Consider the following 24,263-nt stretch of genomic DNA (forward strand, 5'->3'; position numbering starts at 1 on the left):
ACTTGATGGGTCTGAAGTCCAAATTAAACAGCCAAAGTGACCAAGTTATTTCAGTTCCGTATTGTCTATTCTATTTTTAGATTAAAACGTCATTTTAAGTCATGGAAAATTAAAGACGGATGCTAGTTATGAAACACTCACTTGAATACAAAGTTTTTCATAGTTGAAATATGTCTAAATCAAGGATTCCGGTTCAGCCAACTGTCAAAAGAGGACTCAGATAAGCATTTTATATCTCAATCTAAATTTACTCAATTTGCTGAAGATTTTTACAGATTGAAGCGTTTTATTTGTTTACTGCTTTCAAGAACTGCATAAATACATATGGGATTTAGAAAGTTCTAAAATAATTTTCCTTGATCCTTAGGTTTAAGATTCAGGGATAATACATCCTTGCCCAGCTAAAGATTTCAGGTATTTCTGATTCTTTGGAGTAAAAGCATCATTATTTAATGCTAACTACTTTTTTTTTTCCTTAGTACAAAAAGCCTTAAGATTTTCACACATTTAGGAAGAAAGATGATGAGAATTTGTAAAAGCAAAAAATCAATTGTCTAAGATTTCTAACTGTTCATTTTCGTGTTATAGAGAGATGAAATTAGTCAGTGTAATCCATATGTGTAAAAATGGTGAAAATTGTTTCCAGTTGTATTTTCATTTCACACAATTATTTTTTCAATAACTTGCATGCCTACTAAAGTACATAAATGTGCAAAATTATGCTATTAAAATGGAATTGAATTTTATCTGGCCATCTAGAATTGTTTAGATTATTATTTTTTCTATGTATATTTTTGTCAATTTTTTGTGAATCTGACTACCATTGTTCTTTGAACCCACGAGTTGTCTCTGCTGCCTTTTGAAGTGCAGATCAGATCACTCTAGTAGCATACCTATGACAAGCCATTCTGTTCTAAGGGTAGCCTAAGCTTTGGATCCCAACAAATCTCACTTTTTTCTTATGACATATGACATTAGAGCCTTTCTAAGAAGAACCTCAAAGGTGGGTTAACTGCCCAGTGTTATCTGTGCAATATTTCTAAACAGACTAATGCACTATATGATGACAAACTCAAGCAAAAAGATGGATGGGGACTAGACTTTTCCCTAAAACATGCACCTGATTGTGAGTTTGCATCTCAAAACTTCGGACGTGAGACAATGGGGCCTCCGCTTGGGCCCAAACTCATTACAGAAATAACTAGCTTCTTTTAAAATGTTTGTTTCTTTTCTTGCTTTCAGGCATTACGATGGTTGACACAGAAATGCCGTTTTGGCCAATTAATTTTGGAATTAGCCCAGTGGATCTGTCTGCAATGGATGATCATACACATTCCTTTGACATAAAACCATTTACCACTGTTGATTTTTCAAGCATTTCTTCACCACACTATGAAGATATTCCTCTTGCAAGAACTGATCAGACCAGCATTGATTATAAATATGATATCAAGCTCCAGGATTGCCAAAGTATGCTTTTTATTATCCAATATTTCTTCATGTTCACATTTGCTTCATGCTCTTGAAAATACACTACCAACAGTAGAAATTAGATGAATTAATATGCTCAGATGCAGATACCCTGTGTCAACAAAAAGATGTCCAAAAGATATTCTGACAGGACTGGTAGAAAAGATGGAATGCACATAGCACACATTCACCCTTTCAGAGCAGCAGTTAGAGATTAGGCAAGCTATCATATAGTATCTAAAATGACCGTGAACACTTTTTATTAATCACATGAATCCCACTCTTCTTTATGAAACCTTCAGTTTCCTATTCATATCTCGTGTGTGTAAATTGTCTATATTAAAATCAGTGCAAAATAAATATCTTGGATATTTAAAAAAAACAACACCATACACAGCATATTAATTAATAATACATGCAGCTTTTGAATTCTGAACAAGGTAAGAAACTGATGGAATAGAAATATTGGCTACATTTATCAGTGTCCCTAATGCAGACATAACCTGGAAGCTTTGTGAGCTAGTATTATTTATATGCTATGAAAAAAAGCCCCTCTTTCCCCAGTTATATTAAAAAATACACTTCCTTAAGAAAGGAAGTGGCTTATTCTTAACTAAGTTACTACTGCATTCCTACTGATAGTAAGATTTCAGGTTGCTGTGCCTGGAACTTTTTTAAAGATCCACAGACATCACTTTTGTTTGTAGAAAGCTATACAAGAATTATTTCAGGGAATTCTTGGTAGGAAAATTGTGGTATTTAGTTTTGGTGGTAGTAGAGAAGCAGGTGCTACATACGTCTGGGTTATTTATGAAGTGAATTAAAAGACATTTTTACAGCTAATAACTTATTTTTCTTTTGTTTGATTAGAAATTTCCATAACATTTTAATAACAAACTAGAGAATCCAGCAGAGTTTAGGTACACCAAATTGTCTTGATCTTTACTCAGATAATTTTGTGCTTTCTTTTCTTCCCAGTTTCTATAGGAAAGAAAACTTTCTAGTTTATGTTGTATAGCCAGCTAGAAAACAAACCATTCACCTTTCATAATACTTATGTATGTTATATAATTCCTGAGCTATGATCTGATATTATAGTGTCAAATGTCACAGCTTTCTTCTGTGACCAGTCATGACAGATTTAAAAATATCATGTTTGGTTGTTTGAACTTGTTTAATATTACAAAGTGCTGTCTCAGTAATTAGAAATTTTCAGAAGAGAAAATTAATCTCTAGACTGCATCCAAAGTGGAACAGTGTTCCCAGGAGAGTGATTAATTTCTTTAAATATCCAAATTTTTAAATGTGGGTCTGTTAGATACTTAGACTACTTTTATGAGATTAGAGACTCCAGTTCTTCTCCCTGCAGTGGTACTGAACACCTTAAAGTAATACAATGTAATTAGATACTGGGAAAAGGCAAAAGTCCTTTTGAGTATAATGTTTTCATATATAAATTTTGAATATCTCTATCTTCAAATCACTCCACGCTACAGTTCTGAAAACTGGATCTGTAACATGGTTTCTCCATCAGAATATGCCTCTTCAAGGTTTTTCAGCCTATGTACTACCAGTGAAATATCTGCTTACAGCTTAGTTTCCTTTACACCGTTGTTTACTACTTGTCGTTTTGTATTATGAAGCACACCTATGAATCTGTTTACTGTGATTGCTTATGATTATTCCTTGCTGCTTCTTCTACTATCTATTTAATTATACTTTGAGTTTATCATTTAAATCTCCTTTATATGCAGGTGCAATCAAAATGGAGCCTCCTTCCCCACCCTATTTTTCAGAAAAAGTTCAGTTGTACAATAAACCTCATGAGGAGTCTTCCAACTCCCTTATGGCTATTGAATGTCGTGTGTGTGGGGACAAGGCCTCTGGGTTTCATTATGGTGTGCATGCATGTGAAGGCTGTAAGGTAGGTAGTCACAAATGTGTTTTCTCTGAAGTAAGATTTGATACAATTTTCATCTAAATAATCATTTGGTAAAATTAGAGGGCTGTGTTTTTTAAAAAAGAGTTTTAAATCTTTTTAAAATTAAATTGTTCCATATACAATGTAAATACTTTATAATTTAATAAGTGAGAGAGTAAAATATTTCTTTTTTATTAATTATATTACTGATCTATTTGATTTGTATTGTGCATTTCTTCTACTTTTGTCAATTATGCAATTATATTTCATTCTTGCTGTCTTGGAGATCACTTGTAGAATTTGAATTCATAAAATGCAGCAAAAGTAGACTCATGCTGAATTCCAAAGCTCAATACTCTGAGCAATTTAAAATTCAGATTCTATTATTAATAGAATCTAATTGATTAGAGTTTCTTTACTCAATTTACACATTTCTAGGTGACTACAGAAAGGTCTAATGATATTAAAGAAAGTGGCTTTCTGCTTTAAAACACCATTGACTACTTTTGACTACTTTTGATGTCACTGATATTTAGTGAATAACACCTAACAAATAAAGGAAAGTGAATGGTATAATAATTGACCATCCTCAAGAATGAGAAAAGAAACACTGGAGATAGGAATTATTAACAATTCATTGAGTTTAAATTCATATCATCCTTATTTTCAATCTCTCGAGGAAAATAAGTGATAGTAAAATCCAATGCAGACCTTAACTAAAAATTATAGCACTGAATGAGGAACATACTTACAGCAGCAAGTATGTTGTTGATTACTTACATTGCACTGAACTATATAAATGTCATTTTTTTTTATTGTTAGTATTATTCTATGAGAATAAAGTAGCTGTTACAAGGAAATAATTATGATAAATTCAGATAAACTTTATTAGCTACTAATCATTGATCTCAGAAAACACCTGTAGACTGTAAAAAGACAGAACTCTGAATTTACGTAATGGTTTCTGTCTTCATAAGACTTGAGTAATAATTACCATGAGTTTGGCAGCAAGTTTTTGGATTTTTCATGAGCCAATGTACTTTGCAAACTTGTAAAATCCAAACAGTGGGAACAAACTAGAAAATAAAAGAACCTAGAAGATAGAACACAGAAATTTAGATTGGAAAATTCATTCAGCATTGTGCAAACTAAAAGAAATAGAATAAATAAAGGAAAATAAATTCTCTGTAAGCACTCAAGCTCAAAAAGGAAAACAAATAATTAAAATAGAACAAAGAAATATGTGGGAAAGACGATCTAAATAAGTAGCAAACACATAACCTTTTTATATACTTGAGATCAAACTGTTCTTTGCAGAATTTTTGGTTTGTGGTCATTTATAACACTTTTCTTACATTGTGAAATACATTGTTTTCCTACATAGTGAGCTTGAAATTTTTAAAATGTTATGTTCACTTTATATCCAATCGTTTCATGAGCACCTGAACAAATCGAGCCTTGCTTCTGTTGGCATGGTATTCTTCATGCTCAGTACTTCTGTAGTGCTCTCAACTTATGTTCCTAGGATCCTTTCAAACCAATAGATCCCTTTTAGCTTCCGTAGCTTTTTGAGACACTTTTCTATCAAACTGATTTGAAAATAGCTAATAAATTCAGATCAGGAGCATGCTGCTACGCAGATGGTGTGACCATAGCATCACCTATCTAAAACAAATTTAGGCTCAGTGTTTATATAGAAACATGTTTGTATGTTTACAGAAGTAAGACAGTGACACTGACAATGTTTCTTCTCTCCTTTTACATGTTTTTATGTTTGCTACAGGGCTTTTTTCGAAGAACCATCAGGTTAAAGCTAATTTATGACAGGTGTGATCTTAATTGTCGCATCCATAAAAAAAGCAGAAATAAATGTCAGTACTGCAGATTTCAGAAATGCCTTGCTGTTGGAATGTCACACAATGGTAAGTGTTTGTGGCATGTTTTAAAACAATAATGTTTCTTCTCAAGAATAATATGAAGCATATATATGATTACTTAATGTGATGCTGTAACTTCTACAGTCTTTTATTTCTCTATACCAGGCAGTTTAGAAATATGTATCAGAGAGATTGCCTCTGTGTTTAGCAGGCTACGTATATAATTGGAGATTGCTGAATATAAAAATCAGATAGGTAGAGATCTGCACTTAGCAATATAATACATAATATAATGAACGAGTTGGTTTTACTCTCCATTATTCTTGCTCATTACGTTGTCAGTTGTTCTTCATGAACATGTTCCTAGTGTAATTGTTATTTTTCAGGTCGTGGTCTTATTTTTTGGTAAGGCTCTGTTCCATACTGTAGCTTAATATTCTTTTCCTGTAAGTCAAAAACTTAACTTAGTTATGAAAAATGAAGTAGAGAATTTGCCAAAAGTTTGTGAATAACAGCAACTTGAATTTGATGCAGAGAATGCTTTTCCAGGGCGGTTAACATCACTAAGTTAACACTTCCTCATACTAGAGCACAAGATATTTGAATGAATGGGCCATACGCTGTACTGGTTTAAAAAAAACTGTCCTCCTCCTCCCTTAGGATACCCACATCTGGGCATAGATTCCAATGTGTGGTAAGTAGGAGTGTAGTGTTTCTCAGCATGCTCATTCAGCTGTTGGCCTCTCATCATATTAGTGTGTATAGCTGTGATTCCTGTGTATTATGCACTGTCTGACCTCTCCACCATCCAGAGGTGAATATGCCCTCCCATCTGTGAACTGTGTAAGCAGCATTTCCATTTACTATATGTTGTAGTCTTAGCTTGCAAAACTGTATGCAATTGTGTATGGTTCTGTGATTGCCTTCTTTACAGTAGGTAAGCAGATAGCATTAAGTATATCACAATACTGCTCTCTTGCATAGGATATAGAAGAAAATCCCTCTGAACTTTAAAATTAACATACCAACTCATGTGGAAATACTTGTGAATGTTTGGACAGAAAGACATAATGAAGATTCTTTGCTGCCTCGCTTTGGCAAAGTTGAGTAGAAACAGGAATTAAATGTCATAACATAGAGACTTATGTAATTCTAAGGGTAAAGAATTGCAAGCATGACTGGGAAAATAATTTCTCTGTGGCTTTTTTAGAACTTTCATTATTTTCAGTATAAAAAATAAGTGTGTTGTCCCCAAGAGGGAAGCTTAACTGTGGTTTGTGAAGTTATTACTTCAGTGAATGTAAAATGGTATGGGAAATGTTTTGCTAGTAGAAAATATGGTTTTCAAGTTCCTGGGATGCAACAGTAACTCTTAAAAATAAAACTAATTTTGAAATGCTACTGTGGGTATTTTTATAGTAGTTCAGGGGAGTTTGTTATTATTATTTTCAAGGTGCATGCCAAATTCTTTCATAAACTAGCAACATGGCTTCCACAATGTGAACCATGTCCTGTGCTATCAAGAAGGGGAAGGCCAAGATCATTCTTTCTGGCTTGACAATGTAAATGTCCCAGGAAATCTTTTTAAAATGAATGTTTCACATGCTATTTCTTCCTGGTCAGCCACAGCAAGGAAGAACCTGTGGCACCAGCAGGGACCATGGTTATGAGGGGCAGGAGTGAGGTATGGTTTTGCCATTTCCCCCAGGGCTTGAAAGAATGCTTTAATTGACTTTCGCCACCAGTTCACTTAGCAGGGAGTTAGTAGTGCTTATATTCAATTATTGGCTTCTACATTTGCATTTTTTGCCTGCTCCAGATTGTATGAAACCATACCTGCCCCCTCCATCATTTATAAACAAATTTCTAAAGAACTAAATTTTGCCTGTGAAGACACAAGTCTCTATAAGGAAGCATGCAGAAATGCAACACTGGAGGTTGTCAGTGGCACTGAGACAGATTCTAATGTTACATCCACAGATTAAAGTTTGTCCACTTGGATAGTGAAACTATCTGAATTTTACATTCTTGGAATCAGAATGTGGACTATTTGTGCTGGAGGGCTCCAGTCTGTGACTCTCTTCGCATAGATATATTATTGCAAAATGAATAGTTAGGGCACTTAAAAAAAAAAAAAAAAAAGGCAGGGGGAGAATGCAAGGAGACACTTAGCAGCTAAGAGTCACATTTTTTCATGTATAAATGCTACATACCACTTGGCTGAAGGTTAAGAAAGACAGTAGTGTTCTCATGCTTTGGATATTGTTTTCCTTTCCTTCTCTAGCCACAGTGCTGTTCTGCGTTTAACCCTCAATTGCTCAGATTGTATTCTGAAGTACCACTAAGAAAAAGTTTTGTTCTTTCCTTTTGGAAATGCTATTAATTTTTTCTCTTACACTAAAAATACTATTTATGTAAAGCCAACTAATGTACTGGAAAAAAGAGCACACATGGCAATATGTCTTTATTATAATTTCTGGGAGCACTGAGTTGCTGAATTTGGGCACATGCTTCAAGTAAACTCAGAAAAGTTTCTGCCCTGGCTCTGTCTGCTGTTCTTCAGTGAAAGAAACTGAATTTATTTTCTATATGGGAACTCATTTGTTCTCCAAAAAATCCCTAATCTAGACAATCAGAAGAGCAGTGTGCTACAGAGAGTAGTCTAGAAGCTGTCATAGAGACTTCTCCAAGTCATAAAATGTGGCATAAGGATAAGTATTCTGTTTATTTCCACAGAAAGACAAAGACTATAATATGGCATGCAGGAGAGAGAAGATAGAGTAGCAAAGAGGATAAGTGGTCCAGAGAAATAGAAGGTGAAGCCAGGGTCACAGGAAGGTGGTGCAGAAAAGGGAGAAGAACCTGTCACCCATCTACAGATCCCTGAAATTTTTCTCAGACACCAGAAATCCTGTGAACTCTTCTTATCCACCCTGTGAACTCTCCTTTTTCTACCCTAACCTCCACAAATATTACCAATCCCTCCTACTTCTCTCACCCAAAGTCCCACTGCTGTTTCCCACATTCCTTCCATAAACCCACTGACCTTTCCCTGACTTTTATCTCAGTCCCCTGAAAACAACGACAATGATTTCTCCAAAAGGAAACTACCAGGCTAGTACCACGAAACTGAATTTTGACTCAAATTTGTATTCCATGCCAATAAACACTGACTAGGCTACTGTGTACAGACAGCATTTACACTGACTAGGCTACTGTCTACAGACAGCATTTAAAGGTGGATCACTGTTATTAATCCATCCTAAAAACACACGTTTAGAAACAAAGAAACATGTGGGAGTAACAGATTACTAATAAACATACAATTCATCTCCTAAAAACTATTTTAAAAAGAAAGATAGCAAATTTTACTCCAAGCACAGTTTTCACATGCCAAACATGACAAATGACATTTTTCCTGAAGGATTTTATCAGTGCTTAATTATTTTACATAAAAGTTCACTATTATGATGACAGGCAACAAGATAGACCCTAAAGGTGAATATAGTACAGAAAACAGGAAGATCCCATTTCCATTCTTGAAGTAAATTCACCTATTTAGAAGAAGACTTGGTCCTATCAGGTAAATGCAAACTCTGCTGATATTATTGGCTGGTTTGTTGAACTGATAGATCTAATCTGGTAGCTGGCAAGCCTGCTTAGGTGGCTTGTTTTAGGTCAGTAAGAGCATTGGGTTTTTTAGGTCAGTAAGGGAGAGCTTCGCTATACCACTTTGATTAGCTAAAGAGCTAGTGCATTCTTTGATAATTGATTTACCATTTGATATAATAGCTTTCTATGATATGAGTAAGCTTTGCTATATATAAGTCAATTCTGAATGCAGCATACAAACATTCAAGAATATAAATTAATGCTTATAACCTAGCTTGCCATATAGCAATACGTGTTAATTTCCTTTCAAAGTAATGTCCTCAGCATTTTAACAAAAAGGCTTGTTACATAATTCAATGCTACCTTTGGCAGTACTATTTCTCTCTCTCTCTCCCTCTTCTCTCTCTTGGCTAAGTAGAAGACTTAGAACTATTAAGAGTAAATAAATGTATGATGATCTCCAATGCAATCTATAAAGTAATGGAAATAGTTTTGTATTAGAAGCACTAGGGATTATAACACAAGTCTACTTTGCAAATGTAATTGGGTATCCTTTGTTGGATGTTAACACACTGGAAACTTGATTCTGGAACACCCATAGTTAATCTTGTTTTCCATAAGGAAAACAAATACAGTGTAAATTGTCTTTTATTATAAATTGTATAGAGTGTTGTAAATGCTAAATAACAAATTGTTGATAGGTTGCTGTTAAACAATACCAAACTGCAGGCATGAATACTATAATTTACTTTCTAAGAGACTCAGCAAGATGAGACAATGCAGAGTATTCAGGGTATAGGATACGGGGCATATGTAGAAACTATACATACTATGCTGTCATTTTATACTCTAAGCTAAAAGTAAGCCTATTTTATAGTAGCATTATCTGTTCAATAATAATAGATACAGTTCTGTGCAAAACTGCCACAAGTTTTAAAAAAGAAACTAATACCACTCTGCTAATCCCCACCCCCAGCCATTTTGGCGACTTATAGAAATGTGCTTGGAAAAAAGCAAAAGAACAAAAAAAAAAAACATGCATTAGTATATTCACCCATGTTTGAAATTCCAGCAAGATGTTTGTTACCCGTCTGGTCTCTGTTATTTAAAAGAATACAAGTATACTTCTTAGTTATTCTCTAATGACAAAAGAGTCTGTTTTGAAAATCCCTGATCGCTTTAATAAAATCTCTCCATCAAACAATTCTATTTCAGTAATCAGTGGGATAGTTTGTGTACACACTGTGGTATATCATCAAGAATTTTCCAGTAAACAAAAAAAAGTGGAAATTCCTATTGTTTTTAATGCCTTGGGGAAGTGTATAAATTATTTTAGAGCTAAGTTAATATTAAAAGATAGGAAGGAAAAGCAATATACTGTCCATTTTTTATCCCTTGTTTGGAAAAATAACCTTGGGGGTCTTGTGTTAGTGAAATTCTAGATTATAAGCTTGCTTCTGCAAACCCTGACTGTCAAGAATGGGTCCACATCAGAATCATGTTTTATACTGGTGTTTAGTCAAGCTCCATTTCCATAATATGTAAAGAATTAGTATATAGAATTCATATCAGACTGTTAAGAATACATGATTTATTGCAAAGATAAAGTTATTATATATAATGCCATAAATTTCCTTAAATCAATATAAAATATCAAAATACTTTACAAGTAGGATTTATCATTAAAAAAAGAAAATCTAGTCAAAAGCACCTAGCTCCTGATAGGATTATGAAATCTCTCAAAGGATATCTTTCTTAGAATTGTTACGTATTTCTTACTATGTGCGAAGAAGTCCTCGGGTCGTACTAAATTACACTCCATGTATTTCAGGGAGCAATTAACATTTTAAAGACATTAGCAACTCTGATCTCCCCTTTTTATTAACAGTCCTTTATATGAAGCTAATATTTGCCTTGCTTTGCCTTCCAAATTAAAAAGTTTACTGTAATAGTCTGACAAGTCTTGCTAGACTTCACTTAAGATTTCAGTTTGCAAATTCATCATCAAAAAAAAAGATGTTGAGAAGGAGCTGAATGTGTTGGCAAGAAACCCATCTGAAGCATTAAAGTATCACAAGATTTTTTCCATTGATGAAGGTATTACAAAAATACACATTTGACAAATTAATCATAAAATATAATACCATGAATATTACAAATTTTATGATTTTAAATCTGAAATGAGGTTTAATGAAGAACATAATAATTTACAATGAAAATACAAATTTAACAAATGTGTAGCTCTGTTCGATATGAACTCCTAAATTAAACTTTAATGCTTTTATTGGCTATATTATTTTTAACACCTTCTTGACAACATATTTTAGTTGTTTGATATCTTTTTAATAAATACTTATGATATGTATGCAATAATATATTTTAGCTTTATTACATTGATAATAGTTTGATTCTTTTTATTAAGTCAGTCCTTCAATATCACCAAAAAATCTGTAAATGCTATCCAGTATTCTCAGTGAGTTTTCACTGTGTTTACTTCATTAAATACTTCCTATTTCTTTTGGCTTATATTTTCAATATCTAAAATGCAGATATGAGTATAATGGGTTTAATTTTACCAGCTTTCATGTGTATTTAAAAAAAATAATCAAAGGACAATTTGTGTTAACAACAAATAAGAATTTTGAACAGTGAGAGAATCCATTTAACTGCAAAATGACCACAAAATGTTCTTGATTTGCAGAGTTCATTGAAGCCTATATGGTTGAATTAATTCCTTGGTAGTTGTGCTTAATGTTCTCATCATTTTATTTAGGTTACACTAAGTACAAATACGAACTCCTTTTGTTTTATATCAATTTTTATACATCACTAACTTTGCCATCCATTCATGTTGATATCTTAACAGAATGCTGGTAGTCTCTTTGAGCCATTACCGTATGTCATATAAACTAGTAAGTTCATCATTTTTCTGTAATTATTTTGCTCTCAGAAATAAGGAGGGCTGGCAGTGATGTCTCACTGAAAACTATTGTTAGTAGCTGACTAAGAGTACTTAGTGTTCCCCATGAGAGGAAAAAAAAAATAGTACCATGGTATATATGGTCCAAAACAAATATCAGATGGCAATCATTCAAAATTTCCCTCATGAAAAAACTGTAAGCAACATACATTTACAGGAAAAAAAAAAAAATGTTAATTTGTTCCTGTTGAACTAGATTTCCCTTCATGCTGATTTTTATTCTGACACATAAGCTCTAAGAATACCCCAAAAATATGAAATATGCAGCATCAATCAGAGACTAAGTATATGGAAAGGAAAATGTAGTAGAGTTGTAAAAAAAAAAAAAAAAAAAAAAAAAAAAAGGCATACAAACAAATAAAGAATACTATGAAATAGGAGAAACGATCAATAAATATACTAAATGCTATATGTTGCATTTTTTTTTTAACGCAATTATTTATTCTTGCAAAAAAGTGTCATTTTTGTTTATCAGCACACTGCCAGCATCCTCAAAACAGGAAAGTGGCTGATGATTTCCAAAATAAACATCCCAAGTATAACAATTCATATGTATGTTCTTAAGAGCAATTTTTCTTCATCCAGGAAAGACACTAACCTCTGAAAAAATATTTATAATATTTCTCTTTCCTCCAAAGGCTAAAATGCAAAGCTTTATTTTTTCCTTCTGTTTTTTGTTTTGATGCTCTGTTGCTCTGCTTTGTTTTCTTACTATAAAATAAATCCTGTTTACTGAAATACGATAAGTCAGTTTTGATCTGGATGGCTCATTTGAAATATTTTCCAAGTCAGTCTCCATAAGTATAAGCAGTGCCTTGACTATTAAGTATGTAGGTGTAAAACAGAGCAATTGTGAAATCATATGACTAGGCAGAACCATTTCCTGTTCTGTCAATCCAGCATGTATGTAGGGTTACCATGAAGAACTCAGCCTTTTCATATTTTTTATTCCCTGCACAACCTTCTTTCTCATTCCTTAATTATTTTGATAACATTTTATATCACTTGCTATCTTAAGGTCTGTTGTACTATTTAGGAATTTATTCCTGCGAGGTATGTGGGTGTTTTGTTTCTAAACAAATGAAGAAGCTGAGATCCATATGGTGGTTTGCCCAAAACCATGCAAGGCTGAACACTGTTTCCTACCTTAGGCCAACTGAATTTTAATACCTTAAAGATTATTTACATTTTATTTAGATTGGAGGTAGAATCAGTGGTTTTCACCAGTTCTGTCTGTCAGGTGAGCTGACAATAGTTTTGCATTTCTGAGCAAGTTACTGTAATCTTACTGCTTGGACACAGATTATTTCCTCTTTGAGATTGGTTTGTTTACATATATTTGAAGCACTTCAGTAGTTTGCCTATAATACTGGATAGGATCATCTTAGTCTTACTTGCCTGCCTACTGTTTTAATAAAAAATTGAAGAAATTATAATAAAAGGTGGCAGAAAAAAAAAAAAAGCTAGTAAAATATGCATATGTAGGTTCAACTATAACTATGAAAATTACTTGTCATCTTTTTCAGCCATCAGGTTTGGGCGAATGCCACAAGCGGAGAAGGAGAAGCTCCTGGCAGAGATTTCCAGCGACATCGACCAGCTAAACCCTGAATCTGCTGATCTGCGAGCACTTGCCAAGCACTTGTATGACTCATACATAAAGTCCTTCCCTCTGACCAAAGCCAAGGCGAGGGCGATCTTGACAGGAAAAACGACAGACAAATCAGTTAGTTCCCTCTGTTTTGTTTTGTGTTTTTTTTTTTCTTTTGAGTAAATGATTTACCACATTGACAACACATCTTTAAAAAAAAAAAAAAACTTTGCTGTTGGCAGTTGCATGTTTCAAGCTGTGTCTGAAACACAGGAAATGTTTTTAGATAGGATAAGTAAACATTATTTGAAAAAACTCCAAGTTCACCTAATAAAATACTTGAAACCAGTACAAGAATTTGAAGGTCATCTTAACCTTTTTGTATTCTCTGATCCATTCTTCCCGTTTTCCTTCTCCTTTATCAGAGGTTATCTTCCACACTATCTGTTTAAGGTGGCTATCTAGCTGTCAGCAGTTGGTTGCTATATTCTTCAAGCATCCGTATCATAGCATATCATCATAAAATATTATCAGTACTGGCTCTATTCAAAGAAATATCCTTTTCGTAAGTGTCAAATGATTCACAGTACCATCAGCATCAGTAACCTTAACTATGATACTTACGGTGCTCTGATGACTTCCTGCTTTTAACTGGATTATCGTGGATCAGATCAGTATTCTATGCTGGTACAAACTGAATTTTGAAAAGTAAGGAATAGAGATACATGTATTTGTGGGTTCCTTTGGAAACTTCACTGGCAGTACCTAACTTTTGGTATCAGTGGAAAGAAGGATGAATAAGATCTGATAATTATGGTAGTTTTTAAAAAAATGTTATCACTATTTTAGAAACTAAAGATAAAAATAGCTTTTCCAAAACTAACTATTTGACATATTTTCTGAAATGATTGGCAGAAATTTTATTGCCAGGATTACAACAAAGACTGTGTTTAATTTTCTTTGTAAATTTCAAAGGTAGGAAAGGATTTGTTTTTTGTTGGGCTGTCTTTCTAAGGGCAGTTAAAATCCTAATTTTAACATTGTCTCTAATTTGGTTGCAGAATTTAAAAAAAAAAAAAAAACCTTTAGATATGGTGATACAAATTTAGATATTTGCAATTTAAATAACTAATCATTATGGAGTATATAAAGTTTGAACTACCATAGTTTATTTATCGTGCAGTAAGCTGATACACTAAATCCACTTGAGGATCATTGCTTTTTCAGAGTCCTTCCACAGTCCTTTTCCTCTCCATATTAGAAACAGTTTTCTGGGAAAGAATTAATACAGCAGTTCAGTTTTCTGTAATTGTGTTCTATGTAACTAGGTATCTGCATTGGGAAACATAATAGAAGTGGAGTGTGTAATCATATGTCTTGTTTATTGCCCTTCATCATAAAAATGTCACCAGGAGGCCTGCTTATTCTTTCTGCAGCTGCCCACTGTACACCTGTACTACTACAAGTTAATCATAAGCTTCATACTGTGCTGTAGTGATTATAGATGTGATTGGGAGAGCGAAAAGGAGGGGAGACAAGATCAATCACAGATGAGCATTCATCAGGCACAAGAAATCCCTCTGCTAAGTGAATATCACAGCCAAAAGAAAAGCCAAATTTATCATTTGAGCAGGAAGCACAGAGATATCCCCCAAAAGATTCTCTCCATCTATTTTATACATAATAGGAGAATTCATATGGGAAGGAAGTTGCAAGGAAATTTCTTTATTCAGAAGTCGAGTGACTGTGCTAGGAGATTCTATTGCTTCTTGTACTGGATTCTTTAAATTTAAGTACAGAGAAGATAACCTGATTGCCTGCTTCTTTATCACACAACCACCACATATTTTAACAGTGAATAGGAATATTTTGCAAGTTTTAAGGGTAAGGTAGCCAGTAATAATCAGTTCATCACGTTGTCATTCAAATTAATAGGTTTAAGAATTAATGCCACCTATTAAGTGGGGTGTCTTAAATCTATCTTGACCTTAGACTGTTAGACTGCGTCAATTGAAAAATGATCAGGTATGTTAAGTCAGTAAGTCAAAATTAAAATTACTGGGTAAGTAATTCATCCTCTTTTGGGATATAAAGTGCTCATTTGACATAAGATTTTAGTCACAATGTTCATCTGAACTTTTTTTAGTGACTTTGAACTCTTGATTTTTGTCTCCTAATGTCAATAGAACGATGGTGTAATATAGTCATTCTAAAGCCATATGTACATGCTTAGAATAGACAAGTTTTTCTTGTACTGATGCTGCCACAGGATTTTCTAGAAACAATAGAAAGGAATGACCTACCACTACTAAAATATACATTTTTAAAAGCCTCCCCTCAATCTTTTTATAGCAGTGTTTTACATATGCATATGCATGCATATACATATGTACAGTTGTATAGAGAATATTTTTTCTGCTGCCAAAACACCATCCCAACTTGAAAAATACCTTATCCTGCTGGCTTTTCTCAGCTCTGTGTGTTTATTTTTTCAGTTTCACACTGAAATCCTAGTGCAAGTGGAAAAAACACTGTATTTGACTGAAACTCATGGTTTAGAGCTATGATTGCCTGTGGTTACTGTGAAAGCACTAATTTCATTGGTCCTGTAAGCAGCAGAATATTGAGTTAACTAAAAGAGTTTGGAAACTGAAATCCTCTTGTGTGGATACTATTATTTCAGTTCACAGATAGACCTTTGTCTTCTAAGCAGCTGTATCAGTTAAAGGCAAAGCTATGACAGCTGTCATCCCTCCCTCTCTTCCTAGCGAAAGCAGGTTGGAGATCTGTGTTCAACTTAGCCTGAAACAAATGGCTGAACATTTTCACAGTCTCCATCTGCAGAACTATGGAAGTAGTAACCTCTAGCTGGTGGGTAGTGATAAGCATCTGTGGGCAATATCCTCTACAGAAAGCACCACCGGACCCAAAAGAAAGTAGCTATTTCCAGTTGTAAAAATTCCTTAAGAATTTGGCACTGAATAGACTGAAAAACTGGTTTAATGAATTTGGAATAGAATATTAGGAGGTTCCACAAGCTGATTCTATGAGAGAGGACTACTGCCTGTGTATAGGATGTCTTAGGTTATTTTTTAATCTCTTCTACAGCTTAAAGTGAATATAAAATCTTAAGAATGAGCACCCACATGAATAAGGCATTAGAATCTGTAATCATAAAGGATTTTAAATTTTAAAATGCATTTCTCTAGTCCAATTGTTGGCGTGTAATTCCTTGTATTTTAATTAATCGGGCATGTTAACAAGCATATTAATATCTGTAGGTATTTGTTCAGTGCAGCATTGAACTATTTAGTTATTTATTGTCTGTGGAAAAGGTTCTTCAGATAAATTAAAGAAATCCTCAATTAACCAGTTCTTTAAAGCCAGAGGATACTTCTGCAAATCCTGAAACAGACTGTTTCCATATCCTAGCAAAAGTTTTGCTGGCATTACTTTTTCTCATCTGTTTTCAAAATTGATTTATTCCCGTTGCATTTATTTCACAGTCAGACTCATTCCTGTGTTCTGAATTGTGCTGCTGCAGTGTATCGTGTTATTTGTGATCTCTTCCTCAGAGACAAGTTCTAAGCATAGTACATCCTAACTTTGTTATTTTTAAAGCAATTAGCAGTGAAAGGTTGAATTTATCAGACAATGCCATAAATTTTATAGTACTTACAGTACTTTCTAGAACTTGAACATAACAGCATATGAAGTAATCAAAATATGAACATACTATATCTTTCCACAAAAAAAAAATTGTATCACTAGAAGCGCAGACATGTCGTTGTATACTTACAAGATTATATTTAATATAAGAAAGTAAAATTCATGTAAAAGCATTAACATTTTCATCTTTTGTTAATAAGCATTCCAAACTTTGAATTCTGTTATTACAGAACTTCTGTAAAATGAACGGGGGGGGGGAAAAAAGGAAAAAATCATGAATATTGTAATTATTCCTACCTTCTTGCCCCTCCTGTTAAGAAAAGTGTCACCCAAAGTCCTATTTTTAGCATGTGCATTCATAGAACATGAGAAATCCTTAGGAACTACTTGTCTTTTCTGTAAGTCATTTTAACATTATGAGGATATTTACTTTAATAGGTTTATGAAGGTTTAACCCCAAAGCACCTAACCTTGATACACTTCTCAGACATTCCTAAGTGTTTTCTGATGAATTATACTTCAGTTTCTCGTAAGTCAAATGGTCATAGAAAAAAATGTGAAAGTAACTTTTCTTTTCCTTTTATTTTTAGCCATTTGTTATTTATGACATGAACTCTTTAATGATGGGAGAAGATCAGATCAAGTGTAAGCATGTGTCACCACTGCAGGAGCAGAACAAAGAGGTAGCAATTCGCATTTTCCAGCGATGTCAGTTTCGCTCTGTGGAGGCAGTGCAGGAGATTACAGAATTTGCCAAGAACATTCCAGGTTTTGTGAATCTTGACCTGAATGATCAAGTAACTCTCCTGAAATACGGTGTCCATGAGATCATATATACTCTCCTGGCTTCTCTGATGAATAAAGATGGAGTTCTTATATCTGATGGACAAGGTTTCATGACACGGGAGTTTCTGAAGAGCCTGAGAAAACCTTTTTGTGACTTTATGGAGCCCAAGTTTGAGTTTGCTGTGAAGTTCAATGCACTGGAATTAGATGACAGCGACCTGGCAATATTTATAGCTGTCATTATACTAAGTGGAGGTAAGTGCTGTCTTATTTAATGATATTTTATATAATAGAGTTGATGCTTTAAATTCCTGTCCAAACAGGAAAGTGCTCAGCAGTAAAGGATGGGAGTGAGTTTATTTACAGGTAGTTTTTGGTTGGCTTTCAGCTTTCTTGATGTTGTTTGCCATTTCTTCAGTTTCGGGCAGAAACTGAAAATGTAAATGACCTGATATTAGTGTTGGAGCTGGAAATGTCTGCTGAATCAGCAAGTCATTTAGTTAAAAGACAAAAACAAAATCAGGACTATATTTCTGAAAAAAGAGGGAGGGAGGGGGTGGAATTTCATTGGCAAGACCTTCTGAAAGTTTAACTTCTGCATGAGGATTTTTTAAACCTGCAATTAGATTGTGTGGCTTGCTAATTGTACACAAATAACTTTGACTCCATAAAAATTTCAAAATAGATGTGGCATTTGGCTTGCAGGATTGCGATGGGTTTTTTATTGGTTTGGGTTTTTTCATTCACACAAGGTTTTGTTTGCCTTGAAGAGAGAAAAAAAAAAAAAGGCTTTTCTCAGGAAAATGATGATCTGCAAATGCCTCAGAAAAACAGGCATTGTGTGTCTGCTCTGTTCACATTTCCTAAGCTGCTCTGTTTATATTAATGTTTATGGTTTGAGTGAAACATGAATCTGAAAGTCCAGGTATCAGACTACAGTAATTCTAACACTTCTTTAAAAGGCAGTGAATTTTCAGCTTATGTTGGAGAAAGTTAATATGTTTTATCTGATTCTGAGGTTATACAGCTATTTTGGGATTTAGCTACCCAGATTTCATTCACTTAGAATCCTTCCCACCAAGAATCTGTGATATCAGATATACATTTCAGGTCAGATCGAGGTTCTTTTACTTTGGTCAATCGTATCAACTTAGTGATATCGCACAAAGAAAATTTTACCCAACTGATCTGTGTGTATCTTGGCTTAGACCGGTGGTGCAGATATCAATGAGAGGAATGTGCTGAATGTTCTGAATTCAGATCCTCCACAGAGCAATGCAGAGTATTTTATTATTAAATTATGTTTAAGCAATCAAACACAACAACCACATGCTATTGTTCTAAAATGAAACATCCTGTTGAGAGTGCATTGCTTGCTATGCATAGCTTCCTATACATTTAAATTCACAGAAAATTACTTCTGGCATTGTGTTTCATTCAGTAAAAACGTAGTATCACAGTATGGGTTATTAGACCAACTAAATCCACTTCAAACAAGTACCGCTCCCAGAAGACATTTTCTCGTGCAAACCTTTGAACACGATGATCCCCAAAGACTCTGAATTAATTCAGTAAGGGAAAATATGTTACTGGTGTATTTTTGGTTGACTTTGATGGGGGAGGAGAAATTATACAAGCCTATTAGGGCACTACACAAAACATGCCAGTATTTTGCATTTTCTAATATAATGAAATTTAACAGATGAGAAACAGGCCTCTTAAAATGCAATCCTAATTGAAAAAAGGGAACTTGCAATCTGCAAAACTAGATCTGCTATACTTCAGTGATGTTTGGTTTACATTAGAGGAAATAGGTATGATGTAACTAATCATACATTTTAGATCTCTGGAGGACAATGATCAGGAGAAAAAAAAAGACTAAACCACTTTTATCAAGAATTTTTTTTAAGAATAATTTTTGAGTTTTACCAATTAGTTCTTAAATAACTCTGAAGTAAATACATTCCATAAATATAAATGAGTCTTATCTAGAAAAATTCTTCAATTTTGTGATACCAAAAATCTCTCACTATCTTTATTCAGAACTTTTTTTTTCAAAAAAAGGATTATAGTTATTTGTACAAACTGAGATTATATTTTGAAAGCAATTAAGCTTTGCTGACAATTAGAGAACAGTTTTTATCATTTAATTTAGAGCCGGATGCTACATGTATTGAACTGTATACATTCCGTGGTCTGGAACAGAAAGCCTATTTCTCAGATGTCTTAGATACTCTTTTTTTTTCTGTAATAACTTCAATTCTGTAAGAATTTTGTGAGTATCAAAATAGGACAATATCACTGAAAATAGGATTTTAAAGCCAGTATGTATTACCTCAAAGACTTTAGTAGCTCCAGTAATACCGTTATGTTTAAGTCACTTCAAGAAATCCTGTGTACTGATATCCTAAAAAGAAAACCAGTTAGTGAAACAAAAAATAATCCTAGCTGAAAGTGAATTTGTCATTGCTCATCAAATTGATGCTGGTGCTGCCGTCTCCATGAGTGCTATCTCCTGTGCAGCTCTAAAGAAAAGAGGGAAGGGAAAGAGAGAGAATTCCAGCTGGAATATTACATGTAGAAAGCTTTTCATTATGAAGTGAAATTTGTCACACATCCTATAAAACAGTTCAACCTTTTGATATCAAAATAGTTGCTTTTGTAGTACATGTAGCAGTAACAAGAAACTGACAAATTAGCTGTAATAGCAACAAACTGAAAGCACTCCCACAACCATTTTATTGTTTCTGAGGTGCTCGGTGCAGCCACGCTGTCTCAGTGATTCCAAATGTTACTGTGAGCTCGTTATTGCAAAGCTGAAGGTTGTTCTTAATGTCTGTATATTTTACTTTAAAATATTTCTGTAAATACAAACAAATCCTAATATTCTTAATTTAATACTGATGAGACAGAGATACTGTGTGTGAGCAGTAAGACATTACCTTGTTCTTATGAAAGAAATACTTTATGCCATTAACAGCAATGCCAAACTTTCATTACAGCGTTCTTTTAGTTATAGTAGCTTTGAAAAATACACTTTGGTAAAATGGGATAAGGAAAACGTTTTTCAAGGAGATATTTTTCCTCCCTCTTGTATACCTCTGTGCCACTGAGGTATTTCCTCAGCCAGTAGCGACTGTCGTGGTAAAAATGTTAAAGAACTTGGAGCATCTTAAAAAATACTATGTACCGCTGAGGGGAAAATAAAATCTGTCACAAGAAGAAGATTTAAGGAGAATGAGGTGAATGTTTGGGTTTGTCCAAGACTTACTGGGCTTGATCCACATTTATAAGTAGAACAAACTCACTCAAAAAAAAAGTAAGAAAAAGCTTAAAAGGTAATTCTATAGCATGTTTACATACTATGGGTGGACCTGAACTCCTGTACATTATCTTATACAGTGTTCAGCATGCAGTGGTGCTGGGGAATTGTGATAGGGTATGCCTGTGAGGACCCAGGCTCTGTTAGTCAACACAAAAACTAGTATTGCAATTCAGAAATGCTGCTATATTCACTTTTTCTGGTCTCTGAGTGAGTGTGTTCTTTACAGTGAACCTTGAGCTGTGAATAACTGAGGCTTGTTTAAATATTACATTCAATAATTTTGCTACAATCTGAGGTCAAAAAAAGGTGAAGTTTTATCACTGAATAGTACCTAGAAGTGGTCCATCTTTGACTCTTACACAAATCCTGCTCTAGCAAACCTGTTAGAACAACAACAACAAAATGCTTCCTAATCAGAGCAAGACGTGCAGATAACCACTGTGGGCTTTGAACCACAATTCTGGTGACTACAGTACATGTGACTGTCTCGGAAGAAAAACTCAAACTGCCAAGTCATATCTGCCTCAGCAAAAAAGTAGTGCAGTTGTTCGGTTCAGACATATCTTTGCCTGTTTTATCATACTAAGATATTAGAATGTATATTTAAATGCAAAATTATCTTCGTTGAAGATAATAAAAATATAAAGGCATGGATAAAAGCATGCAGATGGCAATTTCATGTGTGAGGAACAGGAAAAGTTACAGTTACTGTTAGGAAAATGAAAGAAGCATCCAAATCTGTAAGTAAATATCAAACAAAATATTTTTCCCTGAGGTAATATAGGACATAAATTTACACAAAGTCATACTGTTGACACCCAAAACTAAAGGGTTACTAGTCTTTCCCAGTCACTGTGAACATTTTTCTTTTTTAGTTTTAAACAGCTTCCTGCAGAATGTTCAAATGAAACAGCAAATATGACAATGAATGAAAACCTAACAAAAACTGAATAAAAAAGTAATAATAAAAAGGGAAACATGGTACTCTCTTAGTCTGAAAGGATTAAAGGCAGGTAGCAAAAAGCACACAGGAAAAAAAAGAAAACTTCAATAAATGATCTTGTTTATCAGAGAGGCATAAAAATGGTTTCCAATTCACTGTCATCTCTGACCTTAATCACATCAATTACCTGTCCTTTGGCCTTCTGTAACCTAATTTCATTTTATCATAAGAATGTCCTTCTACAACTCATTTGTTGCTCTTTCACATCCCTCCTAAGTTCACATTGCCCTTTTCTCCAAGAGCTTTCAAACAGCCTATTAGGTTCTGTCCTCTTCAGAGGCCTCCACCACAGTGTCTCATCTAGTTTCCTCCCATTTCTCTTTCTCCCTGTTCCCAACCTGAATTTTTCTCAAGGCTTACTGCTAATCATTTCCTTTGTATTTTTTTCCACATGCCTCGTCTACCTGGAGCTTCATACATTTGCATTCTCCCTACTGCACAAAATACATCTTTTCCTATTGTAACCCAATGAATCTGAATCATATACATTTAAAAGCATCTGAACAACTTGAAGTATTTGCCAACAACTTGAAATAAAGCTTTTGCCTCTTATTTCCTTTTTTGCTCATTTAGATATGTTTCTTGGAACAGAAACAGCATTTTCCTCTGTAAGAAATTTTTACTGAGAAAGTATAGCGAACTGTCAACACCCAAAAAATAATGTCCATATCCTGAAGTTCTCATTCATGAAAAATCTCACTTGCCTTCAATGGGAATTTTCCTTCCTCCTGATTTGGCCTATTTAAAAATAACATCTTATGATCTCCTAGGCTTTTGTCATAGTCATCTTTTCTGACTGTAGTTCCACTGGGTCATTATAAAACCATTAGACTGGGTTTTTCAAAGGAGCTTAAGGATGTTAGGCACTTAAGTCTCACTGAACTTCAGCTGACCTAGGGCACCCGAATTCGAGGGGCTCCTTGAAAAGTTCCAGTCTCGATACTGATCTCCTGGGTTTGCTCCCTGCACTCTAAAAGTTGCACTGGGGAGCGCAGTGTTTGAATTGGGTTTCACTTCTGAAAAACTCACACCCTAAAAATTCCCACCGCAAAAGAAGCAGGGGGCAAATGGAGATTAATCTCAGAGGAAATCAAGGCCACAGTCTTTGTGCTTCTTGATTTTTATATCGCTGTACACTGAGTCATACCCAGCTAGTTCAGAGTTCATCTGCAACACAGAAGTAAAATTTAAAGCTATCGCAACCCAAAGCCAAAATTGTCAGTTTTTAAGTACTTCAGGTTGGGAAGTTTCTGAAAGATATAAAGAAAGCAACTAGATTTTGCAGCATGTAATCTAAAAATAAATAACTACAATTTATTAAAAATGCTCTAAGTATTTTTTAAAATGCCTTAGTTATATTGCCAAAGTAAATTAATAAAAAGGAGCTTTGGAAACAGTTTGTTTGGAAACAGTTTCCTGCTTGCTGATATTTACTTGCGGACTTTCTGAACCATATTTTATGGTGTTATCAGTTGAATGGTGTAAATAAGTGACCTCTGGAAGACAAGAATGGCTTATTAGCATGAAATACCAGAGGGAAAGAAGTATCTTGTTTCACAGAGTCACTTGGGTCACTTAACAGCAGAAGGCAGTCACATCATTAAACCACAGTCAAAGAAATACCAAGCTCCATGTTCAAACTTGCCATTATTCCATCTTCTTAAAGCTCTAAAACCTTGCTTCTTTGAGTTAGCTGCCCTTTCCTAATTAGTGACTTAAATATATTCATGGCTTGTCTACTTGTTTGTTTCCATGCCAGCTTTGCCTTTTAGTTTACACTGCAATTTTTTCTTCTTTAGGTAAAACCCCAAAGTATTTATAAAGAATTTTGGTTTTCTCCCAGCCTTTTTTCTAGTATACAACACAAGCCAAGGTTATATAGTAGAACTGGATGCACAGAAAGGTTACTAAGATCATAGGAAATAGCAGCCTATTTTTAAAATTTTGAATGTAGATCAACCTCCTGACCTTTCTGAAAGGGAAGTATTTCCTTAGGAAAGTAACTTAAGGCTAGCTATAGGCATTACGT

The 24,263-nt window shown here is 34.2% G+C and overlaps 1 protein-coding gene across 2 annotated transcripts in view; it reads left to right on the plus strand.

Annotated features, from left to right (window-relative positions):
- The window catches only part of PPARG (peroxisome proliferator activated receptor gamma), a 60,930-nt gene that overhangs the window by 32,240 nt on the left and 4,427 nt on the right, over positions 1-24,263 (plus strand). For both annotated transcript variants that reach the window (XM_080606756.1, XM_080606755.1), the window contains exons 2-6: positions 1,243-1,470; positions 3,225-3,394; positions 5,175-5,313; positions 13,387-13,586; positions 17,711-18,161. In XM_080606756.1, the coding sequence (XP_080462882.1) occupies positions 1,251-1,470; positions 3,225-3,394; positions 5,175-5,313; positions 13,387-13,586; positions 17,711-18,161 (1,180 nt within the window). In that variant the 5' untranslated portion in view covers positions 1,243-1,250. The remainder of the gene's footprint in view (positions 1-1,242; positions 1,471-3,224; positions 3,395-5,174; positions 5,314-13,386; positions 13,587-17,710; positions 18,162-24,263) is intronic.

This window comes from Anser brachyrhynchus (genome assembly GCF_964034855.1).
Source record: "Anser brachyrhynchus genome assembly, chromosome: 10".
Taxonomy (NCBI): domain Eukaryota; kingdom Metazoa; phylum Chordata; class Aves; order Anseriformes; family Anatidae; genus Anser; species Anser brachyrhynchus.